Consider the following 13,064-nt stretch of genomic DNA (forward strand, 5'->3'; position numbering starts at 1 on the left):
GATGGGAAGATCCTTTAAGCTCAGGAGTTTGAGACTGGGTAACACAGTGAGACCTCATTTCTAGAACAAACCAAAGAGACACAGAGGGCAAATTCACATGCCAAGGGGAAGGAAGGAGAGACAGGGTGGCCTCATGCAGAGGAATCATGAGGAGGAGACCATTCCCACACTGGCTGGGTCTCAAGCCTGGTCCCAGCACTTGGGAGGCTTCCAGATTTTTATCAGCTTCAGGCTCAAGGAGACTGAGATTGGTCCCGGCTTTCAATAATGGCAAGAAACCTGCCCCATGAAAATGCACCTACTAAGTGGCCAAGCCCGGTCCCACTTGAGTTTGAGACAGGCGATCACTTTAGCCTGAGATCTAGATCATCCGGCTGACACGTGAAACTCCCCAGTCTTCTGTGGTGCATGGCGAGGGCGTGGCTTCCGGTCCCAGCCACTGGGAGGCTTGAGGCAGAGAATGAACCTGGAGGCGAGCTTCTGCGAGCTGAGACCGGTTTACCGCACCCAGCCTGCAGAAATGTAGAGACCCCGCCCTAAAAAAAAGAAATACAAAAATCCAGCTGGCCAGAAAGTGGCGTGGGCGCTCGTAGTCCCAGCTTACTCGAGGCTGTTGAGGCTGAGAATGGCGGATCCCGATGCGATTTGCAGCATTGAGATCCGCGCCACCGACTCCAGCCCTGGCGACAGATGGCAGGATCATTCTAAAAAAAAAAAAAAATCACCCTATGCCCAGTTAAGACCACGTTTAGTCCAGTTTATGTTATTTATGATCAAGACAGGGATGGCACAGAAAATGAAGGATAGCCTTCCAATCTCTCCAAGGGTCTTAATGTTTTTTCCCTGTACTACTTCTCTATAGAAAATGCTAGAAAGTCACCGGGCGTGATGGCTCACACCTGTAATCCCAGCACTTTGGGAGGCCGACGTGGGCGGATCACGAGGTCAGGAGATCGAGGCCATCCTGGCTAACACAGTGAAACCCTGTCTCTACTAAAAATATATCAAAAAAATTAGCCCGGCGTGTTGGCGGGCGCCTGTAGTCCCAGCTACTGGGGAGGCTGAGGCAGGAGAATGGCGTGAACCCAGGAGGCGGAGCTTGCAGTGAGCTGAGATCACACCACTGCACTCCAGCCTGGGCCACAGTGAGATTCCGCCTCAAAAAAAAAAAAAGAAAAAAAGAAAAGAAAATGCTAGAAAGTCAGCTGATGCCATAACCATTCATACTTGGCAAAATGCCAAAAGTGGGAAAAGGAAAGAAAAAAAAATTACAAGGGCCATATCTTTGAAACCAATGTCTGCAAGAGTGATAGAAGCCACAAAATGGCATCCATAATGTGGCCCTTTCCCAGTCTTATAACCACTTAAAAATGTATTCCTTCTTCCTCTCCGTCTCTTCACAACACCTATTGGTCCTCACTTCATTGATGTAAAAATGGGTAAAATATCAGCGACCTCATGCCTTGGGAAGATTAAAGGAAAGTTATTTAACAAACACTTATACAGCACTTACGCTGTGCCAGGCCTATTCTAATTTACAAACTTTGTGGGGTTTTTTTTGTTTTTTTTTTTGAGATGGAGTCTCACTCTGTCACCCAGGCTGGAGTGCAGTGGTGGAATCTCAGCTCACTGCAACCTCCCGGGTTCAAGTGATTCTCCTACCTCAGCCTCCGAAGTAGCTGAGGTTACAGGTGCCTGCCACCACGCCCGGCTATTTTTTTGGTTTTTTTGTATTTTTAGTAGTGACAGGGTTTCACCATGTTGGCCAGGCTGGTCTCGAACTCCTGACCTCAGGTGACCAGCCTGCCTCGCCTCCCAAAGTGCTGGGACTACAGGCGTGAGCCACCAAGCCCGGCCCTATTTTACCAATAATAACACTTCGAATCCTCCTAAGAGCCCTATGAGGTAGGTACCATTATCATTATTTTACAGATGAGGAACTGAGGCCTTGGAGAGACAACTAAACCTGCTGAGGGTCACTAACCAGCACCTGGTAGAACCAGGATTCAAATATGAGCAGGCTCGTCTGAACCCCTTGCACTTGAGCACCCTCTGAGATAATTTAACCCCTTCATCGGTACCAGATCTATGGTGGCCTCCGGAAATGGTTGCTAACTTACTATCATCGTTATTTCTGTCGTACAATTCATTTCTACCTTTCCAATAAACTTTCCCGAACCAGTGAACCTTACTTACTGCCCATAAAGTTCACTTGTGCCTCACCACCCTGCCCTCGCCCGAGTTTTCTGCTCTGACCGAATCCTCACACGCCCGTGCAGCCCCAGCCTCCAACACCAGGTGCACCGCGAGTGTATTTACTGATCCAGTGAATGAAGGTGGGCCCGGCCGCGCTGGTTCCCATCCTCTGATCAACGCCTAGGGGAACCAGTAAACTCCAATGCTGACCATAAGTGTCTCAGAAAGTAGGTCTGGAAAGCCCAGCCCTCCGCTCAGGAACCTATGAAGACCGGGGAGGATAGCGCATATGCGGCCGCAGGATGGAAACCTGGATCAGAAGGCTGGGGCAGGTGACTGGGCTTAATTGCAAATTTTAACATTTACTTCAGCAACCAGTTCATTAAAAACAAACTACTCTGAGGCCTCTTTTTTCCCTACCAAACCGCAAGAGGAAGCGAAAAAGAGCGCAGCCGCTCTCCCTGGGGCCGTAAGTGCTTCCAGCTATCTGACCTCCACGCTGCCTGCTGCAGCCTCAACCTTTCCCCTGGTTCGGAGTTCTTTCAGCAGTAGGTCCAGGAAAACACCTGCCCCGCTCCCCCCCGCCCCCACCGCCTCCCGAGACTAGGAGCCCGCCAGGGCTAAGTAGGAGGGATACCCTAGGGACCCTGCAGGGTTTTAGGGTTGGGGTGGATTGGAAATTGTTCATTGCCTTTCAGTTCCGGGACATGGAAGGACACTGAGTCACCAAACGCCGCCATGGGCCGGAAGCCACCGCCCTAGCCTCAGCTGCAATCTAGAGCGCGGCGTATCCCGTGAGCCCACTGGGGACTACGACTCCCGGCATGCTCCGCGGCCGTCGGAATTAACCCTTCAGGGCTGGGGGGCCGCGCTGTGCACCGCCCCCTCCCCAGCCACAGACGCGGACCCCGCAGGGTGAGTTTTTGGGGGCTGAGGAGGGCTGCTTTCTTTAAGGTTTAGTGGGGTGTGTGTGAGAGTGTGTGTGTGTGTGTGTGTGTGTGTGTGTCTGTGTGTGATGTATTTTGTAAAAATGGGACAGTTTGCAGTAATGAGATTCAGACACTGTTTTGCGAATGGGAGACCCAGCATCAACCCCGGGGCCTAAGTGGAGTCACTGCTATCTTCCTCAGAATGCTACCTAAATCCTTTCCTAGTTTCCCCCAGAACAAAAGTAGGCCGCAACCCCTCCCCACTCCCAAACACCCCCCAACTTGGACTCTCTCCCAGTGCCCCCCGCAAGGTTTGTGACCTGGCCCCTGAGTCGGGATTTTTATTATACCCCTGGTAGTGGGATGAATACTCATGGAGGCCATAGGAGTGCCCACATCCTCTTGGATTAGGGAATTTAAGCCTTCTCCCAGAGCCCGCCCTTCCCGGGTGCCACCACAGGGTCCCCACAGGTTCAGCAAGCGCCCTACCTTTTGTTTGTGTTGAATGACAGTGGTCTTGTGGAAGAAGGTTCCTTCCATGGAAGAATGGGTAGCAGATGTTAAACCTGATCTTTGCCCCCACTCCTTCCCCTAAAACAACACTGCGCACTAGGAGACAATGAGGGATGTCACACTCCTGTTTCTATGACTATTCTTCCTTTATACTGTGAATAGTTTCAATTCTTGGCTGGGTGCGGGCTCAGGAACTACAAGTATTAGGGATTATTAGACTGTAGAGTTAACTACCCCTGCTCTTTACAAAGCCATGGTCAGAAAGGAGTGGAGGGGCTGCTTGTTTTTGTCATTGCTCCCAGACCACACTTTAACTTGTTCCAGTTCACACAAGCCTCCCTGACTGCTACCCCTCACCCCACCCTTCGAGAAGACTAAAGCTGCTGGATCACCTGCTTTGCCTCACCACCCCCATCTCAGTGCAAGCATCCTATCCTCACCCTGGAGGTTAACTACCTCTCATTCTGGGCAGTCCCTGGCTTCCTCCCCTGCCCCCAAAGGAAACATTGTTCTTTTCTGGACAGCCTTTGGGGATGAGGGGACAGAGGGAAGAAGACCTTGGGGCAGGAGTCCTGAACCATAGGAGGCCAGGGGAGTGAGGGCAGACGGTTATATCTCTCCTCTACCTCATCCTCGCCACAGCCAACTGGCTCCCTGCCCCTGCCCCCGCCCCTTGACATCCCAGACTCCCTGGCTATTTAAACAGAGATGGGTGCCCCCATCCGCACACTGTCCTTTGGCCACCGGACATCATGCCTCCCAAGAAGGATGTTCCCGTGAAGAAACCAGCAGGGCCCTCCATCTCCAAACCTGCTGCTAAGCCAGCAGCAGCAGCAGCAGGGGCTCCTCCAGCCAAGAGCAAAGCTGAGCCAGCTGTCCCCCAGGCCCCTCAGAAAACCCAGGAGCCTCCAATCGATCTCTCCAAAGTAGTGGTGAGTCTCTGGAAAGTGAAGATAATTGGAGGGGGTGGTTTGAGGGTGAGATACAGCCTAGGGGATTAGGGGGTATCTAGAAGGTAGGGAATCAATGAACCCTGGAATGAGATTGGGGCTTTCCCTTAGTCCCCCATTTGGAAGCATCCAGGCTTATGACTCTGCTGTTGTCTTTGCTGTTCTCTCCCTCTAACCTATAACCATGTGTGTACAGCACATGCACACTCACTTACCCCCTGCTGGAGGCAGGGACTCTTAGATGGGGAACATCTGGGTTCTGAGGACAGTTTCAAGGTGAAGGGAAAAGAGCTGTTGCCTGCCCCTCGCTGGTGATTCAACTCAAAAGGCCTGCAGCTCTGAACTCCAGGAAGGGAGGCTGAAGAGGACAGACTTGTTAGACAATCACAGCTGGGGGCCAGGGGTAAATTTAGCCTTTGTTCAGCCCCCAGTTATGTGAGGGATGCAGGGCTCAGGGCAATGGAGGGAGGGAAACAGGTGGCATGGGATTAACCCTGTTCCCAGGAAACCCTCCCCACTGTAATTCCTCTTCTTGGGATTCTCCCAAGTCCCAGAGCTGGGAATGGGACTGAGGTGGCTGGGCTTCCAGCCTGGTCCCTTTGGGCCCCTCCTCAGAAGTGGCTGCCAGTTGGTTGGGAAGAGTGCTGGAGAGGGACTGAATAAACTGTCATCTCTCCCCACCTGCTTTTTTCTTCCACAGATCGAGTTTAACAAGGACCAGCTGGAGGGTGAGGAGAAGCTGGTCTAAGCCCACTGTCCAGTCCCCAATCCCCTGGTCAGATTCTCTTTCTATTCCCCTAACCCCAGTCCCGACCTTGAAACCTCCCATACTAGTCCTCTTTTCCTCCCTTGTTCTGTTCACATAGTTTCTGAAATTCCCTTCTGTCTGGGGGTGATGGGAACCCCTAGTCAGTGTCTACACTGACCCTTCCTTATACCTTAGAGTTCAAGGAGGCCTTCGAGCTGTTTGACCGAGTGGGGGATGGCAAGATCCTGTACAGCCAGTGTGGGGACGTGATGAGGGCCCTGGGCCAGAACCCCACCAACGCCGAGGTGCTCAAGGTCCTGGGGAACCCCAAGAGTGATGGTGAGGGGACCCTTGGAACAATTCAGGTTTTTAGTTTTCAAAAGTTGAATGTTGGTAACAAAGAATGAGGTGGATCTCAGGACTTCAAAAACTGTCAAACACAGAAGCAGGAAAATATCCTAAATGCTGAACAGGATGAAAGCATTGTGGTAGAGTTGGGAGCCGGGTCCTATGTGATACTACAGTGACCTCTCCTTCATCTCTCTCCAACCTCCAGAGCTGAAGTCCCGGCGTGTGGACTTTGAAACTTTCCTGCCCATGCTCCAGGCAGTGGCCAAGAACCGGGACCAAGGCACATATGAGGACTACTTGGAGGGGCTTCGTGTGTTTGACAAGGAGGGGGACGGCAAAGTCATGGGAGCAGAGCTCAGACATGTTCTTACCACCCTCGGTGAGGCAGGCAAGGGGGACCAGAACTACTTTAGAGTGGAGAGGGGAATGGGGTGGGCCAGAAAAAAGACTGGCCAGATAAGCAGAGCCAGCAGGAGGATTACTATCCTGCAGGTTGTCGGCAGGAGACTGAGAAGGTCAGAGCTGTGGGGGTAGAATCTGAAGGACTTGCTCTTCCAGAGTCTAAAGTGCCTTCCAGAGGACAGGGGAAAAGGGATGAGGCAGGAAATCTGAATTTTCGTTTTGGAAGAGACGTGTGGGTTGTGTGTTCTGGTACAAGTCTCTTAACCTCCTGGAATTGTTTCCTTGTCAGTCAATACTTTCACTAGTAGTAGGGTGAAATGGAAAGCAAGAGGCATCCATGATTAGGGAGGATTCCCTTGAGGACTGAGGCTATGAGAAATCGTCAGGGGGGGAGACTCTAAAGAGTGTGGCCTGGCCAGGTGCGGTGGCTCACGCCTCTAATCCCAGCATTTTGGGAGGCCAAGGCGGGCAGATCACCTGAGCTCAGGAGTTCGAGACCAGCCTGGCCAACAGGGTGAAACCCCGTCTCTATTAGTAATATAAAAATTAGGTGGGCATGGTGGCATGTGCCTGTAGTCCCAGCTACCCAGGAGGCTGAGGCAGAAGAATCGCTGGAACCCGGGAGTCTGAGGTTGCAGTGAGCCAAGATCACACCACTGCACTCCAGCCTGGGGGACAGAGCAAGATTCTGTCTCAAAAAAAAAAAAAAAGGCCAGGCACGGTGGCTGAAGCCTGTAATCCCAGCACTTTGGGAAGCCGAGGTAGGCAGATCACTTGAGGTCAGGAGTTCGAGACCAAGACCAGCGTGGCCAACATGGTGAAACCTCATCTCTACTAAAAACACAAAAATTAGCCGGGCATGATGGTGGGTGCCTGTAATTCCAGCTTCTCGGGAGGCTAAGGCAGGAGAATCGCTTTAACCCGGGAGGTGGAGGTTGCAGTGAGCTGAGACCGTGCCACTGCACTCCAGCCTGGGTGATAGAGCAAGACTCAGTTTCAAAAAAAAAAAAAAACAGCGTGGCCTGGCCGGGCGCAGTGGCTCACTCCTGTAATCCTAGCACTTCAGGAGGCCAAGGCAGGAGGATCACTTGAGCCCAGGAGTTCGAGACCAGCCTGGGCAACATAGTGAGATTCTCTATTAAAAAAAAAAAAAATTGGCCGGGCGCGGTGGCTCAAGCCTGTAATCCCAGCACTTTGGGAGGCCGAGACGGGCGGATCACAAGGTCAGGAGATTGAGACCATCCTGGCGAACCCGGTGAAACCCCGTCTCTACTAAAAAATACAAAAAACTAGCCGGGCGAGGTGGCGGGCGCCTGTAGTCCCAGCTACTCGGGAGGCTGAGGCAGGAGAATGGCGTGAACCCGGGAGGCGGAGCTTGCAGTGAGCTGAGATCTGGCCACTGCACTCCAGCCTGGGTGACAGAGCGAGACCCCGTCTCAAAAAAAAAAAAAAAAAAATTACAAGGCCAGGCGTGGTGGCTCACACCTGTAATCTCAGCATTTTGGGAGGCAGAAGTGGGCAGATCATTTGAGCTCAGGAGTTTGAGACCAGCCTGAGCAACATGGCAAAACCATGTCTCTACAAAAAAATAAAAAAATTAGCTAGGCGTGGTGGTGTACACTTGTAGTCCCAGCTACTTCGAAGGCTGATGTGAATCACTGGAGCCCAGGAGGTGGAAGTTGCAGTGAGCCATGATGATGTCACTGCATTCCAGCTGGGTGACAGAGGGAGACCCTATCTAAAAAAAAAAAAAAAAAAAAAAAAAATTACAATTGTTATGTTCATATTATTGTTTACAAAAATATATGGAAAAAGCCAGGGGCGGTGGCTCATGCCTGTAATCCCAGCACTTTGGGAGGCTGAAGCAAGTGTATGACCTGAGGTCAAGAGTTTGAGAGCAGCCTGCCCAACATGGCGAAACCTCATCTCTACCAGAAATACAAAAAATTAGCGGTGAACCTGTAGTCCCAGCTATTCGGGAGGCTGAGGCAGGAGAATCGCTTAAACACGGGAGGCGGAGGTTGCAGTGAGCCGAGATTGCTCCACTGCACTCCAGCCTGGGTGACAGGAGCGAAACAACGTCTCGGAAAAAAGCGTTGCCTGGGTGAGTGAAGGAGGGAAAGCAGGGACTCAGACGTTGTGTCTGGGATTCAGGAGAGAAGATGACTGAGGAGGAGGTGGAGACTGTTCTGGCAGGACATGAGGACAGCAACGGCTGCATCAACTACGAGGGTGAGGGGCCAAAAAAGCAGGAGCGGGGCCGGGGGAGGAGGGGAGCCCGGCGTCTTGCCGCGTGTGGGCGGGGGCACCCCTGAATTACCTAGAGTCAGATGTATTATCCAGAGGCCTGCTTCTGAAGCCCCTCTTGCCTCCTCTCTTTGCAGCCTTCTTGAAACACATCCTAAGCGTCTGAGTGCTACAGGTAGGGCCTTCCCACCCCTTCACCGCGCCTTAAGAGGCAAGTCTCCCGCGCTTCTCAGCCAGCATAGAAAAGCAGCGCAGTTCGTTCTGCTGTCCGGTTGCTGCGCGGGCTCCAGCGCTTGGCAACTTTCGTTTTTTTCCACAGATCCAGTGGGGTCCGGACACTGGGCCCCGCGGGCGGAAGCACGTTCCAGCCACCAGGAGGCCACCTATTGTTTCAAAATAAAGACTGGGTTCCTCTCTTCGTTTCAGACTATTTTTTTCATGGTTGGGGGAGCAAGCGGAGACGGGGAGGGTGCTAGGAGGAGAGGGCGGGAAAAGAAGGCTCTCTCCTCTTCCAGTCCTCTAATGTTCCTGCTGTTGGGAGGCGCAGATTAATTGTGCCCCACCCGCCTCCCGCCTCCCATCCCGGAGCGGTTCTGTGCCCAGGTAGGGCTGGAGAAAGGAACAGCGGGCCCCGCCCACGTCATTACTAATGTAGCAATCATCTGCATAAACCCAGGTCACGGTTCCTATTGGCTGAGTCCGCTGAGGGTGACGTCATTGGGACGTACTAAGACTAGGGTTGGGCCGAGAGTCGGAGCCATTACTGCAGGAAAAGGTCCCGCAGAGCTGAGCAGTCAAGATGGTGGGGCCCAGGTCCTGGGAGATGGGCAGGATTGGGGGCGAGAGGTGGGAAGAGACGGGTGGGGGGCGAGGAGAAGGCAGGGGTAGGAGGCAAAGGGAACCTGAGGACCCGAAAGGTTGGAGGTGGGGTTGGAAAGCCTGAGGCCCTATCCTGCGGGGAAGCGAGTCTGCAGCCTGAAACAGGAGTTTGTGGGGCTGGGATAGAAACTCGGGGGATTGGCGTTCAGATGCTGACCACTTCCCTCTTCTCTGAGCAGTGTGACTTCACCGAAGACCAGACCGCAGGTAGGTTATCTCTGATCCCTACCGAGGTCACCCTTAGGGAGAGGGACACCCGCCCCCCAGCACCTATCCTCTAATCTTAATCTATCATCTCTTTAGCACCCCTATGAGGTTACCCCCTGGATTATTTTCTCTTCTTTTGGATCCTCCATTTTCTTTTCTCACTTTCTTCCTCCCTCCCCTTCCACTCTAGATCTGAGTCCCAAGCACTGGGTGAGTTTTAGGTGGTGTGGGTATGTGAAAAAACTTGGTCACCTAATGCCTGCTGTGTGTGGGGTCTGGGGAGGGTGTATAAAGCTGCCTGCTCTCCTTTGTCCCTTAATCAGCGACTTCTGTCTTTTTTCTCCTCCTGTGATAACTGCCCCTGACCTCCCAGCTTGCAGTTGTGAAGACTGTAGAGCAGTGACCTGATATTCTGTGCAGATGGGGACAGGACAGGGGAGTTTGCTAAGGATATGACTGTAGCTCTACCCTCTGGAAGTTCTCTTTGTACTGGAGGGGTGCGAAGTGGCAGGTTGGGATGACCCTAGTCCCAGGCTGCTGCTCTCACTTCCTTATAAGGACAGGACTGAGACTGGGCGGTGGCGAATTCCTGCCCTGAGAAGTGTAGTAGCAGCAGTGGAGATTGGCAGGTCTGCCGCAGGCAGAGGGGGGTGTGTAAATGTATGTTACCAGGCTGCCAGAGGGGGAGGAAGGCTCTATATAGGACACCTGAGTTGGGAGGAAGATAAATAGATCCCTCTTAAGTACACTTCGGTGTACAGTTTGGTGCAGATATCTGGTTTCCTCAGCATGATCAAAGTTGAATGGGCAGCAGGCTCTGAGGTAGGGTTTGGGTTAACCCTCAAATCCTGTGTTGACATTCATCTGAATCCTCAGAGTTCAAGGAGGCCTTCCAGCTGTTTGACCGAACAGGTGATGGCAAGATCCTGTACAGCCAGTGTGGGGACGTGATGAGGGCCCTGGGCCAGAACCCTACCAACGCCGAGGTGCTCAAGGTCCTGGGGAACCCCAAGAGTGATGGTGAGGGGCCTCAAGAACAACTCCTCAGTGTGGTCATGGGCCCACAGTTCTTCAGCTAAGAGCTTCCCCGGGCCCCAAACTCAAAAGTCTGGATTAGCAAATCCCATGGATTTCCCTGCTTAGGAGGGAGTCATCTCTCTGTTCAGTTGAGGTCTCTATTATCCCCTGTCCTGAGAACTTGTGTTACTTCTCTGGCCTGACACTTCCACCTCCTTTATGGCAGAGATGAACGTGAAGGTGCTGGACTTTGAGCACTTTCTGCCCATGCTGCAGACAGTGGCCAAGAACAAGGACCAGGGCACCTATGAGGATTATGTCGAAGGACTTCGGGTGTTTGACAAGGAAGGAAATGGCACTGTCATGGGTGCTGAAATCCGGCATGTTCTTGTCACACTGGGTAAGGTTCTGTGTCCTTGTCCTTGAGCTGAGATGCCACCCTGAATACCTCACTTGTCTCCCAATTCCAAAGATGCTTTCTTTCCCCCTGCAGGTGAGAAGATGACAGAGGAAGAAGTAGAGATGCTGGTGGCAGGGCACGAGGACAGCAATGGTTGTATCAACTATGAAGGTAAGGGGTGAACTGCGCTTTCGCAGCCACTTGGGGCAGGTCAAGTATAGTGTTTGAGGCTTTCCCTATCCCTGGACGTGGGCTCCAAAAAGAGCCAGAAGGCAAGGTGCAGGGCCCTGCCCAGCCCAGCCCAGGAGTGGGAGGTCAGGGGGGTGTAACAGGAAAGGAAGTAGTAGTATTGTAGAGGGTGGGAAGGAATGAGAAGTGAAATAATGGAATGTCTGTCCCCACCGCCTGACCCCTCACCCCATGTCTGTGTCTTGTCTTCACCATGAATGTCTCTTCCTTCCTGCAGCGTTTGTGAGGCATATCCTGTCGGGGTGACGGGCCCATGGGGCGGGTACGGCTCCTCCCAGCCTCTCCTCTAGTTGATCTCCCCAGTGTTTCTTTTTTCCTCAACCTGTGCTCTTTATCCCCTGCCCTTACCCTACTACCATCTGACTTCCTCCTGGCATGTTTCTGCATGGAGCTGACTAGGGAGGGGAGGGATTCCTCATAGAGGAATACAGCCTGGGGGTAAGGTACCTCCTTACTTCTAGAATGGGCCCTGAGGTTTTACTTATAGGGCCCTGGGTGCTGGTGTCTGGGAACTCTCACCAGCCTGTATACCAGTCTTGCTTTAGGGTGACCTTCTGGCCCTGGAGCATGGGTAGCTGGCATAGAGGGGTATGGGTTGCCTGCCCCATTCTGCTGCTATAGCTGAACAGTCCTTTCCCCTTCCCTCGCTGGGCAGCTTGGAGGTACCCTAACCCAAAACTCTTGTCCTCTCCTCCCGCCAGTGGCTGACAGTAGCTGTAGGTGTAGTTGAGAACTTTTCTGCCTCTGCTGTGTTCTTGCTGCTCAGAGTGGGGTGGGGCACTAACAGCTGGTGGGAGGGGAGCTAGGGGCAGGGAGAACTGGTCAGACTCAAGGTGGCTCCTCTGCAAACTGACCCCACGGTTGGTTGCTGTGGGCATGTTCCCTCTTATGCTACCTTTGCAGTCTTGTAGTCCCCTGGCCCTTGGTGTACCCCTCCACAGCCCTGTTCCCTGGCTCATTCCACCTTTCCTTTCCACAGAGCTCGTCCGCATGGTGCTGAATGGCTGAGGACCCTCCCAGTCTCCCGACTCCGTGCCTTTCCCTGTGTGAATTTTGTATCTAGCCTGAAGTTTCCCTAGGCTCTCTTGTCTCAGCACCTTTCCCATCTTGTCTCTTGGATGATGTTTGCCGTCAGCATTCACCAAATAAACTTGCTCTCTGGGCCCTCGGTTCGGTTCTGCTTTCTTTCCTGAACAGGGTAAAGGGGGAAGAAGGTGAGGTGGTGATGATTTCTGCCCTGAGGCAGAGTCCAAGGTCAATGGTGCAGGGGTTGAGGAAAGCTGAGGAAGGAAGCCCCTGTACTAGCCGTCTGGGCTTCATTTAAAAACTGCTGGCCCCATTCATCCATCTTACACAAGCTACCTCTTGGGAGATTAGGAAATCTCCTACCTAGATTGGTCCTACCTAAGATCCTGGTAGGACCAAGGCTGGCCATCCCTGTTCCATTCCATATCAGGCTGTCTTCTCCTAGCCTTCCAGCTCCTTAAATCTGGCCTCCGCCCTCCCAAGCTCCCAGTAAGGCCTTTTGTGGGGAAGCCTGTGGAGTGTTTATTGGAGCTAAAACCAGGCCATTATTAGCACTGCCTAAGCCTGTCCATCACCTCAGCAGGGCAAAGGGCCAATAACAACAAAAGGAGGTAAGGGGCTTGCCTCCTCCCTAATAAGGGAAGGAGTGAAACCACTACTTCTGAAGGGATAAAGATACAAAATTCCATTATTGTGGGAATGTCCTTCCAAGTCTTAAACAGCTTTTAGGGCAGGTGAGAGCCTCTGCTCCTATACCAGCACATAGTCTTGACATCTGTGCTGCTGTTCGTGTTTTGTGGGGAGGCGCAGTGTCTGTAGGCCCTGTGGCTTGCATAATGTCTCTGCGGCCCAGGTAAACGTAAACGCCGCTGTGAAGGACTCCAGGAAAGCTGCTCCAATCCCAGTCCCCCTGCCTGACAGCCACAGGTAAGAAGAACACAGAATGCACC

General features: G+C 52.7%; 2 protein-coding genes across 6 annotated transcripts; both read left to right on the forward strand.

The window, feature by feature from the left end:
• The first annotated feature begins 2,497 nt into the window (after positions 1 to 2,497).
• On the forward strand, positions 2,498 to 8,755 carry MYL6B (myosin light chain 6B). 4 transcript variants are annotated; one of them, XM_003906568.3, is made up of 8 exons: positions 2,978 to 3,111; positions 4,345 to 4,570; positions 5,289 to 5,316; positions 5,532 to 5,675; positions 5,893 to 6,066; positions 8,244 to 8,321; positions 8,474 to 8,511; positions 8,656 to 8,755. In XM_003906568.3, exons 2-7 carry the CDS (start codon positions 4,391 to 4,393, stop codon positions 8,500 to 8,502), a joined length of 633 nt encoding a protein of 210 aa, XP_003906617.1. In that variant the 5' UTR covers positions 2,978 to 3,111; positions 4,345 to 4,390; the 3' UTR covers positions 8,503 to 8,511; positions 8,656 to 8,755. The 4 variants fall into 4 exon arrangements, with proteins under 4 accessions (XP_009179202.1, XP_003906617.1, XP_009179201.1 ...); XM_009180937.1 differs by having other exon boundaries at positions 3,093 to 3,111; positions 4,324 to 4,570; XM_009180938.3 differs by lacking the exons at positions 8,244 to 8,321; positions 8,474 to 8,511; positions 8,656 to 8,755 and having other exon boundaries at positions 2,498 to 3,111; positions 5,893 to 6,363.
• A 278-nt stretch (positions 8,756 to 9,033) lies between these two features.
• MYL6 (myosin light chain 6) lies at positions 9,034 to 12,257 on the forward strand. 2 transcript variants are annotated; one of them, XM_003906570.3, is made up of 7 exons: positions 9,034 to 9,138; positions 9,395 to 9,422; positions 10,299 to 10,442; positions 10,666 to 10,839; positions 10,933 to 11,010; positions 11,306 to 11,350; positions 12,068 to 12,257. In XM_003906570.3, the coding sequence occupies exons 1-6, from the start codon at positions 9,136 to 9,138 to the stop codon at positions 11,332 to 11,334; spliced, it is 456 nt and encodes a 151-aa protein (XP_003906619.1). In that variant the 5' UTR covers positions 9,034 to 9,135; the 3' UTR covers positions 11,335 to 11,350; positions 12,068 to 12,257. The 2 variants fall into 2 exon arrangements, with proteins under 2 accessions (XP_003906619.1, XP_003906620.1); XM_003906571.3 differs by lacking the exon at positions 11,306 to 11,350.
• Positions 12,258 to 13,064: the final 807 nt, after the last annotated feature.

The sequence above is a fragment of the Papio anubis genome, chromosome 9, assembly GCF_008728515.1.
Source record: "Papio anubis isolate 15944 chromosome 9, Panubis1.0, whole genome shotgun sequence".
NCBI classification, from domain to species: Eukaryota; Metazoa; Chordata; class Mammalia; order Primates; family Cercopithecidae; genus Papio; species Papio anubis.